The 20,012-nt window shown below is 44.2% G+C and overlaps 1 protein-coding gene and 2 non-coding genes across 3 annotated transcripts in view; all 3 read left to right on the top strand.

Annotated features, from left to right (window-relative positions):
• Positions 1-20,012, top strand: part of LOC145357203 (protein spinster homolog 3-like) — a 128,235-nt gene that overhangs the window by 44,264 nt on the left and 63,959 nt on the right. Inside the window, exons 5-8 of the mRNA XM_080210322.1 lie at positions 608-674; positions 2,604-2,746; positions 12,555-12,698; positions 16,213-16,402. Coding sequence (XP_080066448.1) covers positions 608-674; positions 2,604-2,746; positions 12,555-12,698; positions 16,213-16,402 — 544 coding nt within the window. The remainder of the gene's footprint in view (positions 1-607; positions 675-2,603; positions 2,747-12,554; positions 12,699-16,212; positions 16,403-20,012) is intronic.
• Positions 6,495-6,613, top strand: LOC145357619 (5S ribosomal RNA). Its single transcript, XR_013889316.1, has one exon. It is a non-coding gene; the product is annotated as a 5S ribosomal RNA (ribosomal RNA).
• On the top strand, positions 10,067-10,185 carry LOC145357640 (5S ribosomal RNA). The gene has a single exon (XR_013889333.1). It is a non-coding gene; the product is annotated as a 5S ribosomal RNA (ribosomal RNA).

Here is a 20,012-nt window from a genome sequence, read left to right as displayed (position 1 = left end):
GGCCTGCTAATGGGATTTAAGTCATATTAAAATGAGCAGCTGAATATATTATGCTGGGAGACGCATGGAGATCCGGACACTTGTCCAAATCAGCTACCGCTAAGAGTCTCCTAGCCCATTGCGCTAAAAAGAAAGAATCATAGAATCATAGAACCCTACAGTGCAGAAAGAGGCCCTTCTGCCCATTGAGTGCACCTAACACAATCCCACCCAGGCCCTATCTCCATATCCCTACATATTGTACCCACTAATCCCTCTAACCTATGCATCCCTGGACACTAAGGGGCAATTTCTTAGCACGGCCAATCAACCTAACCTGCACATCTTTGGACTGTGGGAGGATGGGAGAATCACCCCCAGAGACATTCAGACACTGAGGATAATGGCGACATTTATCCTGGCTGGCATTTGTTGATGGATATGGACATCAAAAAACACTTCTCAGCTAATCACCCCAGATTTCAATTAAATCCAGTTCTCTGACATTGGAACAAACCATCTCAGTTGGGAGGTTTAATGTGGATGAATTTTGAGTCGGGCTGTCTATAATACGGAATGAACCTTGCTGTTTTCACTGTTGAAATGTCTCTTCTTTGTTCTGTTGCAGTGGCCTGGGATACATGCTTGGATCAGGTGTATTGGAACTGACCGGCGATTGGCACTGGTCAATGAGGGTAAGACCAATGCTCTAAGAGTTTACTATGTGGTACAGAGTTATTTTATCGCTACTCACAGCAAAATCAAACAAAATATCTCCAACACAAGACAGGAATTCTAAAGCAGGTCCACCCATCCTGCAGCTGCTACAGTCAAGAGGGGAAAGGATGGGTTAATGTTGACATTGTGTGAAATGGGAAATAGCAAATTGACAGTTTTATTATCTCTCTCCTGATTGTTACTTCCTTTGATGTCGATTGTAAAAATCCAGAGAGCTATAAGGCAGATAGCTAAGGTTATTGCCCATTTTATTCTGTCACATGTCACCACTTCTCTGGGTTTGGAAATTTAATAGAACCCCTACAGTGCAGAAGGAGTTTTCAACAGAGAACCTTACCCAGACCCCATGACTATAACCCCATGTATTTACCACACTATTCCCCCTAATCTACACATCTTGGTACACTCAGTAAGGGACAGTTATCATGGCCAATCCACCTAACCCACACATCTTTGGACTGTGGGAAGAAACCGGAGCACCTGGAGGAAACCCACGCAGACATGGAGAGAACGTGCAAACTCCACACAGACAGTGACCCAAGGCTGGAATTGAACCCAAGTCCCTGGTGCTGTGAGGTGGCAGTGCTCGCCACTGTGCCACCCTGTTCTCTCAGGTCCAGTGTCACCAGACCGTAAGTAGACCTTACAGCTCATCTAATCAGGAGTGCGTTGGATACGTAACCTTGTGACATGGGCCCTGGATTACACTCATACTGAAACCACCGGTATGTGGATTAGATTCTGCAGACTGGCAGGTGCCCCCCATGTTCAGGTAGAGAGTCAAAGCTTTGCCTCCCTTCTCCTGCAAAGCAGTCCATCCAGAGTTTAGAAATGTTGTAATGTTCAGCTCTAGGGCAATGGTACGTCCTGATGCTGACTCAGTCTGAATAAAACCAGCACATGTCACATGGAACAGGTAGCCATTGATATGCTTTTGGGAAGGTAACAATGGAGTGTGCTGTGCATTGTCTGAGTAACACCTCACACATTTCTTGTATATTATGGTTGTCTAAGGAAGAGGTTTAGTGGCATAGAATCCAAACAGTAACTACTTATTGTGTATCTATATACAGATATACATCAGCTTCTTCAATCCAAACCGTGACCTATCTCCATTCAGACTACCGTGAGTCATGTGACTCTCTTTACATGATCACGTGGCTGTTACTCCTCACTCCCACATTATTACAGCACTATCTTCTCAAAGATGAGGGACAAAGGGCCTGCTCTCTGCCTTGTGAGATCTTGGGCATCTGGGAAGAATTGTTCCCTGACCTGAACATTGGCATTCCAGACAGAATCACGACATTTAGAAGGAGGCCATTCAGCCTATCGAGCCTGCACTGACAATAATCCCACCCAGACCCTGTGCCCGACACCCCTCATATTTACCCTGCTAATGCTCTGACACTAAGGGACAACTTAGCATGGCCAATCAACCTAACCCACAGATCTTTGCAGCATGGGAGGAAACCGGAGCATCCGGAGGAAATCCACACAGACATGGGGAGGGTGTGCAAACTCCACGCACGCAGTGACCCAATTGAACCTGGGTCCCTGGTGCTGTGAGGCAGCAGTGCTAACCTCTGTTCTACTATGCTGTGTACATGGAGGATAGAGTGTATCTGGGGTTTGATTCCTCGTTAGTTTTGTAGGAACAGCAGTAAGAATATGATAGCTGCTCTAAAGGTGTGTTAGGCTGTGCCAAGCAAATGTAAATGTGAGATAGTTTCTGGGAATGTTGTAAGATTTATGCAACAGGATTGACTTTTCACAGAAACATTGTGGTCCGTCTGTAAATATAGAAAAACAACAATTGATGCTGGTTTCCAATTGTACCTGAAAGATTGAAATCAGCGGCACACTCGATTTGCTCCGTTCCACAGGTGACCCCTTGTTTGGGATTCTTGATCTTCATCTTCCTCATCATCTTCGTTCCCGAACCTCCTCGAGGAGCCTCAGAAAATCACACAGACACACCCAGCTCCCGCACCTCCTGGAAAGAGGACCTCAAATATCTGTCCACCAAGTAGGTTCTCGACCTCTGCGTTAATCCTAGTCTTGGATTGTGAAAGGTGCTATTCGAATGCAAGTTATTGCTGCTGCTGCTGTGAGTGGCCAGAAATGGGAAGAATAATCTGAGCTCTAGAGTCAGCTGCTGCTAATGTCGGATCAGCTGGCATTTGACACCCTGCCTGTCGCCAAACTTGGAATCATAGAATGTTCCAGACATTCCATCTATACCATCTCTTCAAGTCTGTGCTTACCTTTTTCTCCATATCTAATTTAATACTCTCTTGTTCATTCCTAGTACTCTTTATAAAGCTCCTCTTCTTCTCCTCTGCGATTCTATGATTTTTAAACCCAGTCTCCTTTAATACCCTTTTTTTATCCCACTTTGCTGCTCTTCCTCCATAACCTTTCATATTCCTCTTTTACCCTTTTAGATCTAACCCTCTTTAAAAGTGCTCATTGACTCTGTGTTATCAGTTTATGGCAGAAAATTCAATGACCTAGCCACTTCCTTGTGTCAGGAAATGTTTTAAACTCCTTTTAAATTTTTGAGATGGTCTTAAACCTGTGAATGTTCATTATTATTATCTGAAAGACGTGCTGGTTAGGCGCATTGGCCATACTAAATTCTCCCTCAGTGTACCCGAGCAGGTGCCGGAGTGTGGCGACTAGGGGATTTTCACAGTAACTTCATTGCAGTGTTAATGTAAGCCTATTTGTGACGCTAATACATAAGCTTTAAGAAACTTTAAACTTTATTTATCTCAGCAATGGATACAATTTGTCACGATTCACTTTCTTCAAGCCCTTCGTAATCTGGAAAATCTCTGAGACCAGTCCTTAACCCTCTCAGCTTCAGGGAGAAACCCTAACTTCTCAATACTTTGGAATTGAAAATCCAAACATCCCATTCCAGTAAATCTCCAGTGACCTTGTCCTATTGCTTTAGCTCCTTCCTATAATTGGGATATACTATATATTTATATACTATATATACTATACATGATCACCGTCTTCTATCTATGCAAGATCTTGTACAAGCTGATCATTCCTTCCTTGCAATTCATTCTACATGCCCAGGCTGAAAAATCAGAAGATTCCATTTTCCGTTTTGACATCCTTGTTCAGATCTGTGCAATGATTGACTCTCTGATTCTCTACTCTGTTGGAAACATTATCACTTGCATTGAACTCCCAATCTTACTTACAAGATACAGTACTCTGCATATCTTCCTCAACTGAACTCGCCCTCTGTCTGCCCAGTCTACTTCCTGCATTTTCCTTTCCAAGCTGTGGAATCTGCCAGCCTGCATAGGAAAGATTTCCGTTTGTTTGATTTCAACTCCAGAGAAAGAGCTCTTCCCAGAGCTGTCACTTTTGATAACTCCTCAGCAGCCTGCCAGAAATTAATAATTGATAGCCTCATCCATAAAACAGACAAATCTGTTATAGGTGGGACAACAATCAGAATCATCATCTATGTACTGATACAAACTGATATTATGTAAGAAGTTTATTAACAAGTCATATTAATATAATGCTCTTAAAGTAAAGAAACATCTGAAAATGCTTCACATTATAAAACAAGTATGATACCCAGTTACATAAGGAGGTATTAGATCAGATGACCAAAAAGCTTGGTCAAAGAGGTAGGTTTGAAGGAACCTCTTAAAAATGGAAAGTAAAGTGGAGAGGTAGAGAGGTCTAGAGAACAAGTTTCACAGCTAAGAACCGAGGCAAGTGAATGCTTGGCCACCAGTGGTGGAGCAATGCATACATTGAGTGCGTGAATGCCAGGGTTAGAGAATCACAGATATCTGGGAGGGCCATGGATTGGAGACAGAGAGTGGGAGAGGCCCTGGAGGGATTTACAAATGAGGATGAGAAATTTAAAATTAAGATGTCGCTTGGCCAGGAGCCAATGTAGGTCACAGAGCAAAGGGTCATAAAGAAACAGGACCTGGCATGAGTTAAGACAGGGGTAGCAGAGTTTTGGATGACCTCCAGTTTTCAGACAGTAGAGTGTGGAAAACCCACCGGGAGCCCTTTGGAATAGGTCGAGTATAGAAGTAATAAAACCTTCAGCGACAGATGAGCTGAGACAGGGGTGAAGTTACCCAATGTCACAGAGGTGGGAATCGGAGATCTTAATGACGATGCGAATACTAGGTTGAAAGCATTTCAGGATCAAATGCGAACAGAGTGGCTTAACCTTAAACTGTCACCGGGGAGAAGAGATGGGTTCTGTAGCTAGGAATAGAATCTGGAACAGGGACCAAAGACCTTGGGTTCAGTCTTCCCAATAAATTAATTGGAGGAAATTTCTGCTCACCCAACACGAGATGCCCAGTAAACAATCCGATAGCAAAAACAGAAAATGCTGGAAAATCTCAGCAGATCTGACAGCAACTGTGGAAAGAGAACAGAGCTTCAGGGTCACCCAGAACCTTAAGGATCATCCAGATTCAAAACATTGGCTCTATTCTCTCACCACAGATGCTGTCAGACCTGCTGAGATTTTCCAACGTTTTCTGTTTTTGTTTCAGATTCCAGCATCACCAGTAATTTGCTTTTATTTAAGTTAGCAACAGTAGAGGAGTCGAGAGAGGTGCTGGTAAGGTTCTCACAAAGAATGTTGGTTAAAACCAGCAGATCAGAGCAGTTATTTTGGGGTGGATTTGAAGGAGTGCCGTGTTCCCGGTGCCTCCCCACCCCTGGGCTAAGAGGTCAGATGAGGTGTTCAACAGCCATTTGACACTGGGTAAGGTTGCTGATTGGCTCGGGATGGGTCTGCCACCTCCAGCCGGGTAGGAGGTTTGGTCTTAGAGAGCTGCTGGCCAATCAGATTGAGTCTGCTCTGGCGTCCCATCAGTGCAAAGTTCGAGGAGTGGCCACTGCTGTGTTAACAGGCAGTCCCTGATGGAGACTGCGCTGAAGGTATGCCCGGGCTATCGGCAGGACCTGGGTGGCAGGACAACAGCGGGGTGGAGGGGGTGAGGAGATTGGGGGGGAGGTGGGTAAGGGTTAGGGAACCTGCAGAAGTGCTAAAGGAGGGGAAACATGACCTTTGGGAGGGTGTGTGCCTCCAATGCCCATTTGGGGACCCCAAAGAATGTACCCCTCCCTTCTTGCCCAAACCTAGGCAATAAGATCTGCCTGGCTATCCATTTCAAATAAGCCTTAATTTGACATGCGTCAGATAGAGGTGTGGGTGGCAGAAGTTACAAAAGTTGGCATTAACTGAGAAGCCCCTCAGTAGGCCAAGGTGTGAGTGGACTGACCTGTGCATCCAACTAATCTTACAAAATAGGCAATAGGTTGGGACGAGCAGGAAGGCAGCGTGCCAGCCACGAGCTGCATTTTATAAACAACCCCACCCATCAAATGCAGTGTGAAACTGTGAAATCATCTTCTCTGCTCACTTTCGCCTCAGGCAAATTGGCATTTAATCCTAACCCTTGCTACAAATATATCCCAATCCATGGGACCAAATTCCACGAGTTAAGATGGTTGTCATGAGACCTGTGTCCACGCCTTTGAAATCAGTATAAACCATATCCAGTATATTTTTCTTGCTCAATTTTTCTGTTTCTTCAAAAATTCTAAAACTTTGATCTTTAGAAAACGTGAATGGTAACTTCAAGCATTCTGTAATTTCACTCCTTTTGAGTCTATAGTTTACCATTGACTGAAGTAAAAGACTGCAACTGGACTTAGTGTCAGTGAAACGTTCCTTTAAGTGGGCAGAAAATAGAGCAGCAAATGCCTACGGCCATACTAGTCTGAAAACGCCCGATCTCGTCTGATCTCGGAAGCTAAGCAGACTCAGGCCTGGTTAGTACTTGGATGGGAGACCGCCTGGGAATACCAGGTGCAGTAGGCTTTTGCTGCCGCCAGAGGCTGCTCAAACCCACCCCCCTTACACTGACATTCAACACTCAACAAACATCCTTTTCACGCTCACTCCTGCACACATACATTTTCTCTCTCTCTCTCTCTTTGCTGTCAGACTGTTTTTCTTGCACATTCTCCTCCTGCTACATGTAGAGAAGACGATGAGACAGAGCGAGAGGAAGCACATGATGAAGATAAAAGAAGATAAAACAGAGAATGTGCGAGGGACACCAGGACTCAGCAGCAGAGAGGAGAGATAAGGTGCACAGAAAACTAGGAGTGACTAAGAGCAGCAGACCAAAGATTAGTGATGGCGATTTTACAGCACAGTAGGAGGCCATTCAGCCCATTGAATAAATGCGGGCTCTCCACAGACCAATCCAATCAATCCCGATCTCCCTCTCTATCCCTGTAGCTCAACAGGTTTATTTCTTTCCAGTATCCATCCCAATTTCATTTTGAATTCATCGGTTGTTTCCAGTTCCACCCTCGTGGGCAGTGACTTCCAGGTCATTAGCACTCGCTGTTTAAAGATTTCTTCCTCACATCCCTCCCTGCATCTCTCACTCAAATCTGTAAATCGGTGTTCACTAATCATTGTAGCATCAACTAATGCAAACAGATTTATCCTTGTCTCTTCCAGTTGTTGTGCCTGTCTGTTTTAACCCTGATACGATGGGCAAGGCATTGTGAATAGACTTCTTGTTAGTACTACGAATATTTATTTAAAACACACAATCAATGATCACCCAGCCAACCAACAATAAGTTATCTTACAGAAAATACTACAAGTCCAATACTAGACCTTGACTTAACTTTGTGTGACTGGCAAGTACCCAAGGAGATATTGGCCTTTATCTGTGTGCTGGTCTCTGTAGTCCTCTGCATAGTCTAATCCTTTGGTCTGGTCTGGCACTCTGGCTCTGGTCTTCTTTCCTTCTCGGGTGTGGTGGCTCTCCTCGTGCTGGTCGCTGCTGGCGACAATGTCTGTTGTTGTAGCTCATTCGTGGGGTCAGAGAGAGAGCTTCTTCTGTTGTGCAGTGCCTTTTATATCCCGTTGGGTTTCGTGCCTCTTGTGGCCATTGCCAATCAATTGATCAGGATTTGATCACCTTGATCGATAAAGTCCAATGGGATGATGCCACACCAACCTCTGGGTGTGTCCCCAACAGCCATATCTGTAGGCGCTAGGGGCACGTAGGACACACATCATCCTCCCAAATAAGGGGTTACAGTGTCCCTACGTCTGGTAAACAACCCAGTTTGACCAGAAAGTCCCTTTTGTTGTGGAGATGGCCCATATCCTGTATATTCATTTGTCTGAGTTGCAGCCTATTTATCGCTGTCTTTTAGCTGGCAGCCTGCTGTTTTAGTTCTTGCCCACTTGTCCCAGAGAGCTTTACAAATCACCACGAAGTTATTTATATTCTTGTAGACCACGATCGTGTTTTAGACATCGTGATATCGGGCTTTGAGACGGCCGAACTTGCTGAATTTTTTCTTGTTAAGATCATTGTCTTCCCCGGGTTTTACTGGGTACTGACAGGTGGAGTGAGGTGAACGCTGATCCTTGGCTGATCAAAACCTCAAGGACTTCAGCTCCTCCAATGTCTCCTTGACTGGAGCGTACTGAGCCCCAGTTTGGTACAAGTCTTCCCACACCAGTCTTGTAGATGTCCAGCTGAACATAACAGTACCTATCATCTCCAGTAACCCCGAACAACTCAACTGCCCTGGCTCCAATCCTGAACAACATAACCCCCTCCCCCGCAATCCCTGCACACCCCCACCCCCACCCACTGCCCCCCTCATCAAGTTCTAATCAAGCAATATTTCTCCTACAGGCTTAAAGCACGCTTTGAACACAGGCCTACTTGCTTTAACCTTTGTCAAGAGTCTTGGAGTTTTCAGAGAGAGGGAATGAGCTTCAACAGCTTTGACTTCAAGCAATTCCCAGCCACAACTCCACATTAAAACTAATTAGCAAATCCAGGCACATTCACTTTGACTTGGGTTATCGGGCTTGGGGCTTTCAGAGACAAAAAGCTGTTTGTAGGATGCTCACCGGAATTCTACCGCCCCGCCCACCACACAATCGGAGCAGGAGAGGGACGGAGGGTGGAAATGTACATTGACGTTGGGTGAGAGATTGTGGTCTCGCTCGAGCGTGGCTGTAAAATCTTTATCTTTAAGCAGCTCTCTCCAGCAACTACATTTCTTTGCAAAAACCTGTTTCTGTGCTGCATAAAAGTCGGGACTGCACTGTATGACCCTGTCAATCAACACAGCCTGAAATAGCCAGGAGAACGTAAATAAACAGAAGATCCATTAACTGTACAAAGTAACACATTCCCAGCTAAAAGAAATCATTAACCTGTTTTCTCAGCAAATGAGCTGCATGTTTTAACAGACAAACCGAAAAGGAGACTGCGTTTGAAGCTCTCTAACTCAAACATAGAATACATCAAAATAGCACAGTCTCATCACACCAGCCAGCACTCGATGTGGTACATCCTCAAACTTTCTCTAAAACCCAGATAGACCACATCTACCACATTCCCTTTATTGCCGCTTTATCACATTCCCACATGGATATTGGCGCTAGCAGCTCACCAACCTCATTCACTGCACTTTGTGTGTTTACATTCGTGCTTTGTAATCCTGCCTTTGCATTTCTCACGGTGTTTCTGAATCTACTATCGAATCCAGTACGGAATTACTCTCTTTCTCTTGGACTGTCCAACGCACTGCTTTATGTGCCTTATTCCTCTTTTCTCCGACTATAAGCTGGTGTCCATCCCCCTGCCAATAAGTAGCAATTAGATGGAGAGTGAAGCTGACTAACATGCCGTCGGAATGCGTGTGTGTGAGTGGGAGGCGTGTTAAAACAAGGTGGACAAGTTGGCTGCACAAATTGCCACGTGGGGTTGTGGTCCAGTGGCTGTAATGGAGAGCTGTGTGAATGGTGGGCAGGAGTGGGGAGTGAACATCCCTGTTTACAAGGGGAGAACATTTGTCAAAGTCACGTGACCCGACATGACGTGATGAGGAATTGCGTGATCAGATATCCCGCGTGATATGAATGTCACATGATCAAAGCTCCAGGATTGTCTGTGAGCAGAGTTGGGAACATTAACTGGGAGAGAAGGCTACTTGTCGAGTGTCTGTAGTTTGAGGGATGAGGGAGCAGAGTTTGAGTGAGTGCATGGTTGAGTGAGTGCATGTTTGAATGAGTGAGGGTAGTGTGGCGGCTGAAGGCTAGGCAGTGAAGGTGGGGGCTGAACTATGATGAATGTGTTTGTGAGACAGAGAGAAAGAAAGGAAGATGAGGAATGCATGCAAGTGAAAATGTTTGTGTGTAGTGTAATTGTGTGAAGTAATGAAAAGAATGAATGGGAATGGACTGCACACCTTTAAGGAGGGAGAGAAGAGCTTAGCAAATGCCTACGGCCATACTAGTCTGAAAACGCCCGATCTCGTCTGATCTCGGAAGCTAAGCAGACTCAGGCCTGGTTAGTACTTGGATGGGAGACTGCCTGGGAATACCAGGTGCAGTAGGCTTTTGCTGCCGCCAGAGGCTGCTCAAACCCACCCCCCTCACACTGACATTCAGCTCTCAACAAACATCCTTTTCACGCTCACTCCCGCACACATACACTTTCTCTCTCTCTCTCTTTGCTGTCAGACTGTTTTTCTTGCACATTCTCCTCCTGCTACATGTAGAGAAGACGATGAGACAGAGCGAGAGGAAGCACAAGATGAAGATAAAAGGAGATAAAACAGAATGTGCGAGGGACACCAGGACTCAGCAGCAGAGAGGAGAGATAAGGTGCACAGAAAACTAGGAGTGACTAAAAGCAGCAGACCAAAGATTAGTGATGGTGTTTTTACAGCACAGTAGGAGGCCATTCGGCCCACTGAATAAATGTGGGCTGTCCACAAACCAATCCAATCAATCCCGATCTCCCTTTCTATCCCTGTAGCTTGACAGGTTTATTTCTTTCCAGTATCCATCCAATTTCCTTTTGAATTCATTGATTGTTTCCAGTTCCACCCTCGTGGGCAGTGAGTTCCAGGTCATTAGCACTCGCTGTTTAAACATTTCTTCTTCACATCCCTCCCTGCATCTCTCACTCAAATCTGTAAACCTGTGTTCACTAATCATTGCAGCATCAGTTAATGGAAACAGATTTTTCTTTGTCTGTGCTAGTTATAATCTTGTAGACCATGTTCATATTGCTGACAGTTTTCAACATCGTGATATCGGGATTCGAGACGGCCGAACTTGCTGAATTTTTTCTTGTTCAGATCATTGTCTTCCCCGGGTTTTACTGGGTACTGACAGGTGGAGTGAGGTGAACGCTGATCCCTGGCTGATCTGAAACCTCGAGGACTTCAGCTCTTGCCGTCATCTCCTTGACTGGAGCGTACTGAGCCCCAGTTTGGTACAAGTCTTCCTACACCAGTCTTGTAGATATCCAGCTGAACATAACAGTACCTATCATCTCCAGTAACCCCGAACAACTCAACTGCCCTGGCTCCAATCCTGAACAACATAACCCCCCTCCCCCGCAATCCCTGCACACCCCCACCCCCACCCCCACCCACTGCCCCCCTCATCAAGTTCTAATCAAGCAATATTTCTCCTACAGGCTTAAAGCACGCTTTGAACACAGGCCTACTTGCTTTAACCTTTGTCAAGAGTCTTGGAGTTTTCAGAGAGAGGGAATGAGCTTCAACAGCTTTGACTTCAAGCAATTCCCAGCCACAACTCCACATTAAAACTAATTAGCAAATCCAGGCACATTCACTTTGACTTGGGTTATCGGGCTTGGGGCTTTCAGAGACAAAAAGCTGTTTGTAGGATGCTCGCCGGAATTCTACCGCCCCGCCCACCACACAATCGGAGCAGGAGAGGGACGGAGGGTGGAAATGTACATTGACGTTGGGTGAGAGATTGTGGTCTCGCTCGAGCGTGGCTGTAAAATCTTTATCTTTAAGCAGCTCTCTCCAGCAACTACATTTCTTTGCAAAAACCTGTTTCTCTGCTGCATAAAAGTCGGGACTGCACTGTATGACCCTGTCAATCAACACAGCCTGAAATAGCCAGGAGAACGTAAATAAACAGAAGATCCATTAACTGTACAAAGTAACACATTCCCAGCTAAAAGAAGTCATTAACCTGTTTTCTCAGCAAATGAGCTGCACGTTTTAACAGACAAACCGAAAAGGAGACTGCGTTTGAAGCTCTCTAACTCAAACATAGAATACATCAAAATAGCACAGTCTCATCACACCAGCCAGCACTCGATGTGGTACATCCTCAAACTTTCTCTAAAACCCAGATAGACCACATCCACCACATTCCCTTTATTGCCGCTTTATCACATTCCCACATGGATATTGGCGCTAGCAGCTCACCAACCTCATTCACTGCACTTTGTGTGTTTACATTCGTGCTTTGTAATCCTGCCTTTGCATTTCTCACGGTGTTTCTGAATCTACTATCGAATCCAGTATGGAATTACTCCCTTTCTCTCGGACCGTCCAACACACTCCTTTATGCACCTTATTCCTCTTTTCTCCGACTATAAGCTGGTGTCCATCCCCCTGTCAATAAGTAGCAATTAGATGGAGAGTGAAGCTGACGAACATGCTGTTGGAATGCGTGTGTGTGAGTGGGAGGTGTGTTAACATAAGGTGGACAAGTTGGCTGCACAAATTGCCACGTGGGGTTGTGGTCCAGTGGCTGTAATGGAGAGCTGTGTGAAAGGTGGGCAGGAGTGGGGAGTGAACATCCCTGTTTACAAGGGGAGAACATTTGTCAAAGTCACGTGACCTGACATGACGTGATGAGGAGGTGTCCTGATTCCAACTCCATCAAGACCTCTCAATAAAGCCCATTAAATCCTCTCCATCTTTGCTTTCAGCTGGAGTTTCGTCTTGTCATCATTTGGCACCGCAACCGTCTCGTTCACCACTGGCGCCCTGGGATTCTGGGCACCCATCTTCCTGCTCCGAGCTCGTGTGTTCCACGGCTCCCCTATGCACACAGCCAGCAGCTCGCATGACAGGTAAAGCTGGTCTCCACTTCCTGTTCAGTTATCCAGAACCAAAGGATTCTGATAAAGTGGTGGTCATCTGACTTGATTAATATTCCAGAGGCCTGGACTAAAAACCCAACTTTTTACTAATGTCCTAAAAGGATGAAGCCTGTATGACTCCATTCCAGGCCAATATGGGTGATTCTTAACTGCCTCTGAAATGGGACTAGCAAATAACAGTCAGGTGGCTCAATCTGCAATGGTTTAAGAAGACCCAATGTTAAAATGATCCCCACCATGCCCCCCACATCCTTTGATTCCTTTAAGAGTAAAAAATGGGTAGCACAGTGTTTGGCACTGCTGCCTCACAGCGACAGGGACCCGAGTTTAATTCTGGCCTCATGTCACTATTTGTGTGGAGTTGCACATTCTCCCAGTGATAGTGTGAGTTTTCTCCGGATGCTCTGGTTTCCTCCCACAGTCCAAAGATGTGCGAATTAGATTGATTGACCACGATAAATTGTCTCTTAGTGTCAGGGGGATTAGCTAGGGTAAATACGTGGGGTAGGGCCTGGGTGGGATTGTTGTCGGTGCAGACTCAATGAGCTAAATGGCCTCCTTCTGCTCTGTAGGGATTCTATGATTCAGTGAATAAATGCCAGCCTCATGCTGCCCACTCTAAGTAGGAAGAAGCTTGATCACCATCCATTTAACCACCTAATTCTGGCTGAATGCCTCTACACTACTGACCTCACAGGACCATGATAATATGGGTGGCAGTACTTGGCGGGTGAGTATCAAAGGATGATGGTAGAAGTGGCATCTCACCTGCTCCCATTTTCCATTTATTCTCCATCCTGCAAAACCCTGGAGAGGTTTTCTGGGCCAGAGGGCAGTTAAGAGTCAACCACATTACACACAGATAAGGACATAGAAAGGTAGGAAGTAGAAGCAGGAGTAGTCCATTTGCTATTTTGAGCCTGCTCTGCCACTCATTCTGATCATGTCTGATCACCAAATTCGATATCCTGATCCCCCCACCTTCCCTCCCCCCATATCCTTGATCCCTTTAGCCCTTTGAGCTATATCTAATTTCTCCTTGAATCAGACAATGTTTTGGCCTCAACTACTTTCTGTGGTAGTGAATTCCACACCACTCTTTGGGTGAAGAATTTTCTTCTTACCTCAATCCTAAGTGGCTTACTCCTTATCCTCAAACTATGACCCCCCCAATTGTGGACTCCCCCCACCATTGAGAACATTCTTTCTGGATCTGCACTATCTCATCCTGTTAGAATTTTATAAGAGATCCCCTCTCACTCTCCTAAACTCCAGTGAATATAATCCTAACCAATTTAGACTCTGCTCATATGACAGACCAAAGGGATGTCTTTGCCTAAGGACAGTGGCAAACTAGTTTGGTTTTTACAAAAATCTGATGGGTGCATAGTCAGTGTTACATTTTTTTCCCCCAGATATTTAAAGAAATGAATTGAAATTCTCAAACATGGTGTGTTAGAATTCCTGTCTCTGGATTAACCACTTCATTCAATCACTTAAACCAACCCCACTTTTTCTATATCTCAACCGTTCCCAAAGATCCCTCTGAATAAAGGAATAGTTTCTCTGCTCTCCTTGAGGTTGGCCCCTTTTGCCTAATAATTCCACAAAATGCGCAGAAATTCCGCAGTAGGGAATGTCACAATGTATTCTATTTGTTTGAAAACGATGCCAGTCCAACAATCGGGAGGTTGACGTTGTTACAATTCCCCACTAGGGAACTAGCGACCAAAAGAACCAAGTTTACCCAACAAGAAATTACCAACAAGATTTCAGTGTTTGTAACCTTTTACTTTTAACCCAGATCCATGTCAATTAAGCTTGAACAGGCAAATTGCAGTCACTCCAAACTATCAATTATACACACAATAGCGGATACAAAAAGGACTATCTCACAAGATTACAAGCTTCTTATCACTCACTGCACAAATGTGGCATCATGAGCAATCTCACTGTCTTTCCAATTCCTGGGATCTCACACTCATTGCACTCAATGAATTTGGTCCCTGAGCAACCTGCAGTGGTAATTCCACTCCTCTGAGTGCACTGAAGACATGATGTGGGTATGCCGGCGTTGGACTGGCGTAAACACAGTAAAAAGTCTGACAACACCAGGTTTTAGTCCAACCGATTTATTTGATAATAGATTCACAAGCTTTCGGGACCCCGAAAGCTTGTGAATCTATTATCAAATAAATCGGTTGGACTAAAACCTGGTGTTGTCAGACTTTTTACTGTGTGCAATGAAGACAGTCATTATTCAAAAATACTCCTGCAGAATCTGCTTAGCTAACTCACAAAAAGTGGCACAGAATCACTGAGAAATCTTCTAATAAACTGAATTAAGAGGTCCCTGGACAGCACGCTGGCACAGTGGTTTGCACTGCTGCCTCACAGTGTTAGGGGCTTCGGTTTGATTCCCATTGTGGTCACCATGCAGAATTTGCACGTCCCCCCACCCCCCCACCCCTGTGTTTGGGTTTCCCCCGGGTGCTCCAGTTTCCTCCCACATTCCGAAAGACGTGCTGGTTAGGTGCATTGGCCATGCTAAAGGGTACCCGAACAGGTGCTGGAGTGTGGCGACGAGGGGATTTTCACAGTAACTTCATTGCAGTGTTAATGTAAGCCTACTTGTGACCAAACTTTTTAAACTGAAGCATAGGAGTGGAATTGTCCAATTGGCAATCTCTTCCTCTAATCCTGTCTGCATCTTTCTGCCCTTTTAAAATATATTACGCACACACGCACACGCACGCATATACACACACGCACGCACACGCGCACACACACACACACACACGCACACACACACACATGCACACACACACATGCACACGCACGCACACATGCACGCACACGGCTCCTTGTAAATGTACCCTCCCTGTTCATCCTCGGCTGAAGTTTCTTTGTTCCTGACTACATCTGTATCTTAATTTCCTGCCGGTTGTTAAGACTCCCAGGTCAAGGATCACCATGTACTAGATCAGCATTTCTTATAATCCAAGAAAACTAAGTCACTTTCAAATATTCATAAAATCAATTACTGATTCCCTTTCAATTTTTCCTTACTCTGCTCAGAAGTGGCCACAGAGGGTGAGGTTGCTTTTTTGAAAGCCTAACAACAGAGCGACAGAAATGGTCCAGCAGTTTGTGATGACTCACAGCTCACAGTATAACTCTTGCTTGCGGCAATTGACTGGGTTGTTTTGCACAAGGGGCACCTTTAAATCACCCTCACTTTGGCAGCAACTTCCCAGCCAACATTATTATTTGAAAGCATCAGGAAGGAAAAGAGAGGGAGGATCAAGTGTCATTCTTTAAATTGGTGCAGAACCAGTGTAGGTATCAGACAGGAGGAATCTGACACTGTGTCACAGTGTCATACTCTGACAAGCAGGATATATTGATGTTCTGTCTGTCCATGCTGCTGATACTCTGTGCGTTCCACTGCAGTTACTGTACATTCTGCACTCACTTTGCACAGTTTAATATTCGGAGCCATAACCTGTGTGACTGGATTCATCGGGATCGGGTTGGGAGCAGTGAGTTCCAAATTCTTAAAGAAGAAGATTCCACAAGCTGATCCTATTATTTGTGCAGTTGGCATGTTGAGCAGTAGCCCCTGCCTCTTCCTGGCTATCGTACTGGCCAAATACAGCATTACATCAACATATGTAAGTATTGATGTTACTCTACATTGCACTGTAATAATCCTGATGTTATCTACACTTCACTGTTAATCCTAATGTCATTCTACACTATATAGTTCATTCTAATGTTACCATACACTGCACTGTTAATCCCAATGTTACCCTCTACTACAGTGTGTTAATCCTGTTGTCCACTGTTAATACTAATGTTACTCCACACTGCAGTGTTAATCCCAATGTCACCCTGTACTACAGTGTGTTAATCCTGTTGTCCACTGTTAATCCTAATGTTACTCTGTACTACAGTGTGTTAATCTTGATGTTACTCTGTACTGCACAGTTAATCCTAATGTTACCCTGTACTATAGTTTGTTAATCCTGATGTTACTCTACACTACACAATTAATTCGGATGTTACTCTACTCTGCACTGTGTTAATCCTAATGTTACCCTGTACTACAGTTGTTAATTCTGTTGTCCACTGTCAATCCTAATGTTACTCTACACTGCACTGTTGATCCCATTGTTAACCTGTACTACAGTGTGTTAATCCTAATGTTACTCTGTACTACAGTGTGTTAATCTTGATGTTACTCTGCACTACACAGTTAATCCTAATGTTACTCTACACTGCACTGTTAATCCTAATGTTACCCTGTACTATAGTTTGTTAATCCTGATGTTACTCTACACTACACAGTTAATCCAAATGTTACTCTACACTGCACTGTGTAATCCTAATGTTACTTTGTACTACAGTGTATTAATCCTGTTGTCCACTGTTAATTGTAATATTACTCTACACTGCAATATTAATCCCAATGTTACCCTGTGTGTTAATCCAGGTGTTACTCCACATTACACTGTGTTAATCCTAATGTTACCCTGTACTACAGTGTGTTAACCCTGATGTTACCTTACACTGCATAGTGTTAGTCCTAATGTTACTCTACAGTGTGTTAACCCTGATGTTACCCGACACTGCATTGTGTTAGTCCTCATGTTACTCTACATTGCACTGTTAATCCTAATGTTACCCTGTATTGCAGTATGTTAATCCTGATGTTACCCTATACTGCATTGTGTTAGTCCTAATGTTACTCTACATTGCACTGTTAATCCTAATGTTACCCTGTACTACAGTGTGTTAACCCTGATGTTACCCTACACTGCATTGTGTTAGTTCTAATGTTACTCTACATTGCACTGTTAATCCTAATGTTACCCTGTATTGCAGTGTGTTAATCCTAATGTTACCCTACACTGCATTGTATTAGTCCTAATGTTACTCTACATTGCCCTGTGTTAATCTGAATGTTACCCTGTACTACAGTGCGTTAATCCTGATGTTACTCTACACTGAACAGTTAATCCCTACACTGCATTGTGTTAATCCCGGTATTAGTCCTGATGTTACCCTTCACTAGTCCTCTTCAGATACCAGGCCCTAACAGGATGTTGGAGACTATGGTTGTCCATTGGATTGCACCATGATTGTGCTTGGCAGATTATTGCAATTTTGCCATTGCCTTCTGCAGTATGGCTGACCAGAAAAGACTCCCACTATTGGAAGGATGATCAATCTGTTTGGCCACATTGCAACTCACTTTACATGGTCATAAAGACCTGAATTGGGATTTGAACCCAGAGGTCCTGAACCAGTGGTGAGAACATTACCACTGCACCGCAGGACTTCCCACCACCCTGCCCTTCTCTGAGTTAATTCTGATATTGTCCTGCTGTCGCTCTACACTGTTCTGAGTTAGTCTCGATGTTATCGTACAGTCCTATAGTGATGTTCTGAACAACTTGCATCAATTTATTACTTTTAACATAGACAAATGTCTCGAGGAGCTGCCCAACCTTTGATGCTTGGTTAAGAACAAATTAATTTGCAGGTCACATGATGTGAGGGAAATACAGGAATCACAGAAGAATGATAATTATCATTTTTCATAGGAAAAAAATTTCCATTTGTAAAGTGCCTATCACAGCATCAGGATCTCCCAGAGCAGTTTATAATTAATGGTTGAAGTGTAGTCATTATTAACATGTATGAAACACAGTGGATAATTTACACATAGCTAGCACCCACCAATTACAATGTGATAATGAGTAGCTAACCAGTTTTAATGATGTTAGGTGAAGTTGTGCCAACTAGCGTCTTAGAGGTTTACAGCATGGAAACATGCTCTTCAGCCCAACTTGTCCATGCTGCCCTTTTTTTAAAACCCCTAAACTAATCCCAATTGCCTGCGTTTGGCCCATATCCCTCTATACCCATCCTACCCACGTAACTGTCTCAATGCTTTTTATAAGACAAAATTGTACCCGCCTCTACTACTACCTCTGACAATTTGTTCCAGACACTCACCACCCTCTGTGTAAAAGAATTGCCCCTCTGGACACTTTTGTATCTCTGCCCTCTCACCTTAAACCTATGCCCTCTGGTTTTAGACTCCCCTACCTTTGGGAAAAGATATTGACTATCTAGCTGATAGGTGCCCCTCATTATTTTATAGACCTCTATAAGATCACCCCTCGGCCTCCTACACTCCAGAGAAAAAAGTCCCAGTCTATCCAGCCTCTCCTTATAACTCAATCTATCAAGTCCTAGTAGCATTCTAGTAAATCTCTTCTGCACTCTTTCTAGTTTAATAGTATTCTTTCTATAATAGGGTGACCTGAACTGTACGCAGTATTCCAAGTGTGGCCTTATCAATGTCTTGTACAACAAAACATCCCAACTCCTGTATTCAATATTTTGACCAATGAAACCAAGCATGCTGAATGCCTTCTTCACCACTCTGTCCACCTGTGACTCCACTTTCAAGGAGCTATGAACATGTACCCCTAATTCTCTTTGTTCTGTAACTCTCCCCAATGCCCTGCCATTAACTGAGTAAGTTCTGCCCTGATTCAATCTATCAAAATACATCAACTCACATTTATCTAAATTAAACTCCATCTGCCATTCGTCAGCCCACTGGCCCAATTGATCAAGATCCCGTTGCAATTAGAGATAACTTTCTTCACTGTCCACTATGCCACCAATCTTAGTGTTGTCTGCAAACTTACTAACCATGTCTCCTATATTCTCATCCAAATCATTAATATAAATGACAAATAACAGTGGTCCCAGCACTGATCCCTGAGGTACACTGCTGGTCACAGGCCTCCAGTTTGAAAAACAACCCTTTACAACCACCCTCAAGAAGCCAATTTTGTATCCATTTAAATACCTCACCCTGGATCCCTTGAGATTTAACCTTATGCGACAACCTGTATCAATCAGAGGTACTTGGGATGCAAAGATTGTAGAGACCTTCAGTTCAGTTTTCCATATGCATTGGCAATGGGGGCGTTTACCTGCTCGTAACACTTAGTGAAGGATAACCAGCAATGTACCAAAGAGTACTTTGAAAATTACAAGTCCGCATCATACAAATGAAATACTCCTTCATCCTTTCCTAATGCAGAAATAACCCTGGGGTAAAAGGCAAAATACTGCAGATGCTGGAATCCAAAATAAAAACAGAAAATGCCGGAAAAACTCAGCAGGTCTGACAGAGAGAATAGAACATTTTGAGTCAGGATGAACCTTCTTCAGAGCTGAAGGCAAAGAAAGTCAGAC

The sequence above is a fragment of the Carcharhinus amblyrhynchos genome, chromosome 23 (assembly GCF_965287045.1).
Source record: "Carcharhinus amblyrhynchos chromosome 23, sCarAmb.v2.hapA, whole genome shotgun sequence".
In the NCBI taxonomy this organism is placed as follows: Eukaryota; Metazoa; Chordata; class Chondrichthyes; order Carcharhiniformes; family Carcharhinidae; genus Carcharhinus; species Carcharhinus amblyrhynchos.
Note: the sequence above shows the minus strand (reverse complement) of the source record. Positions and strands in the feature narration are given on the sequence as shown.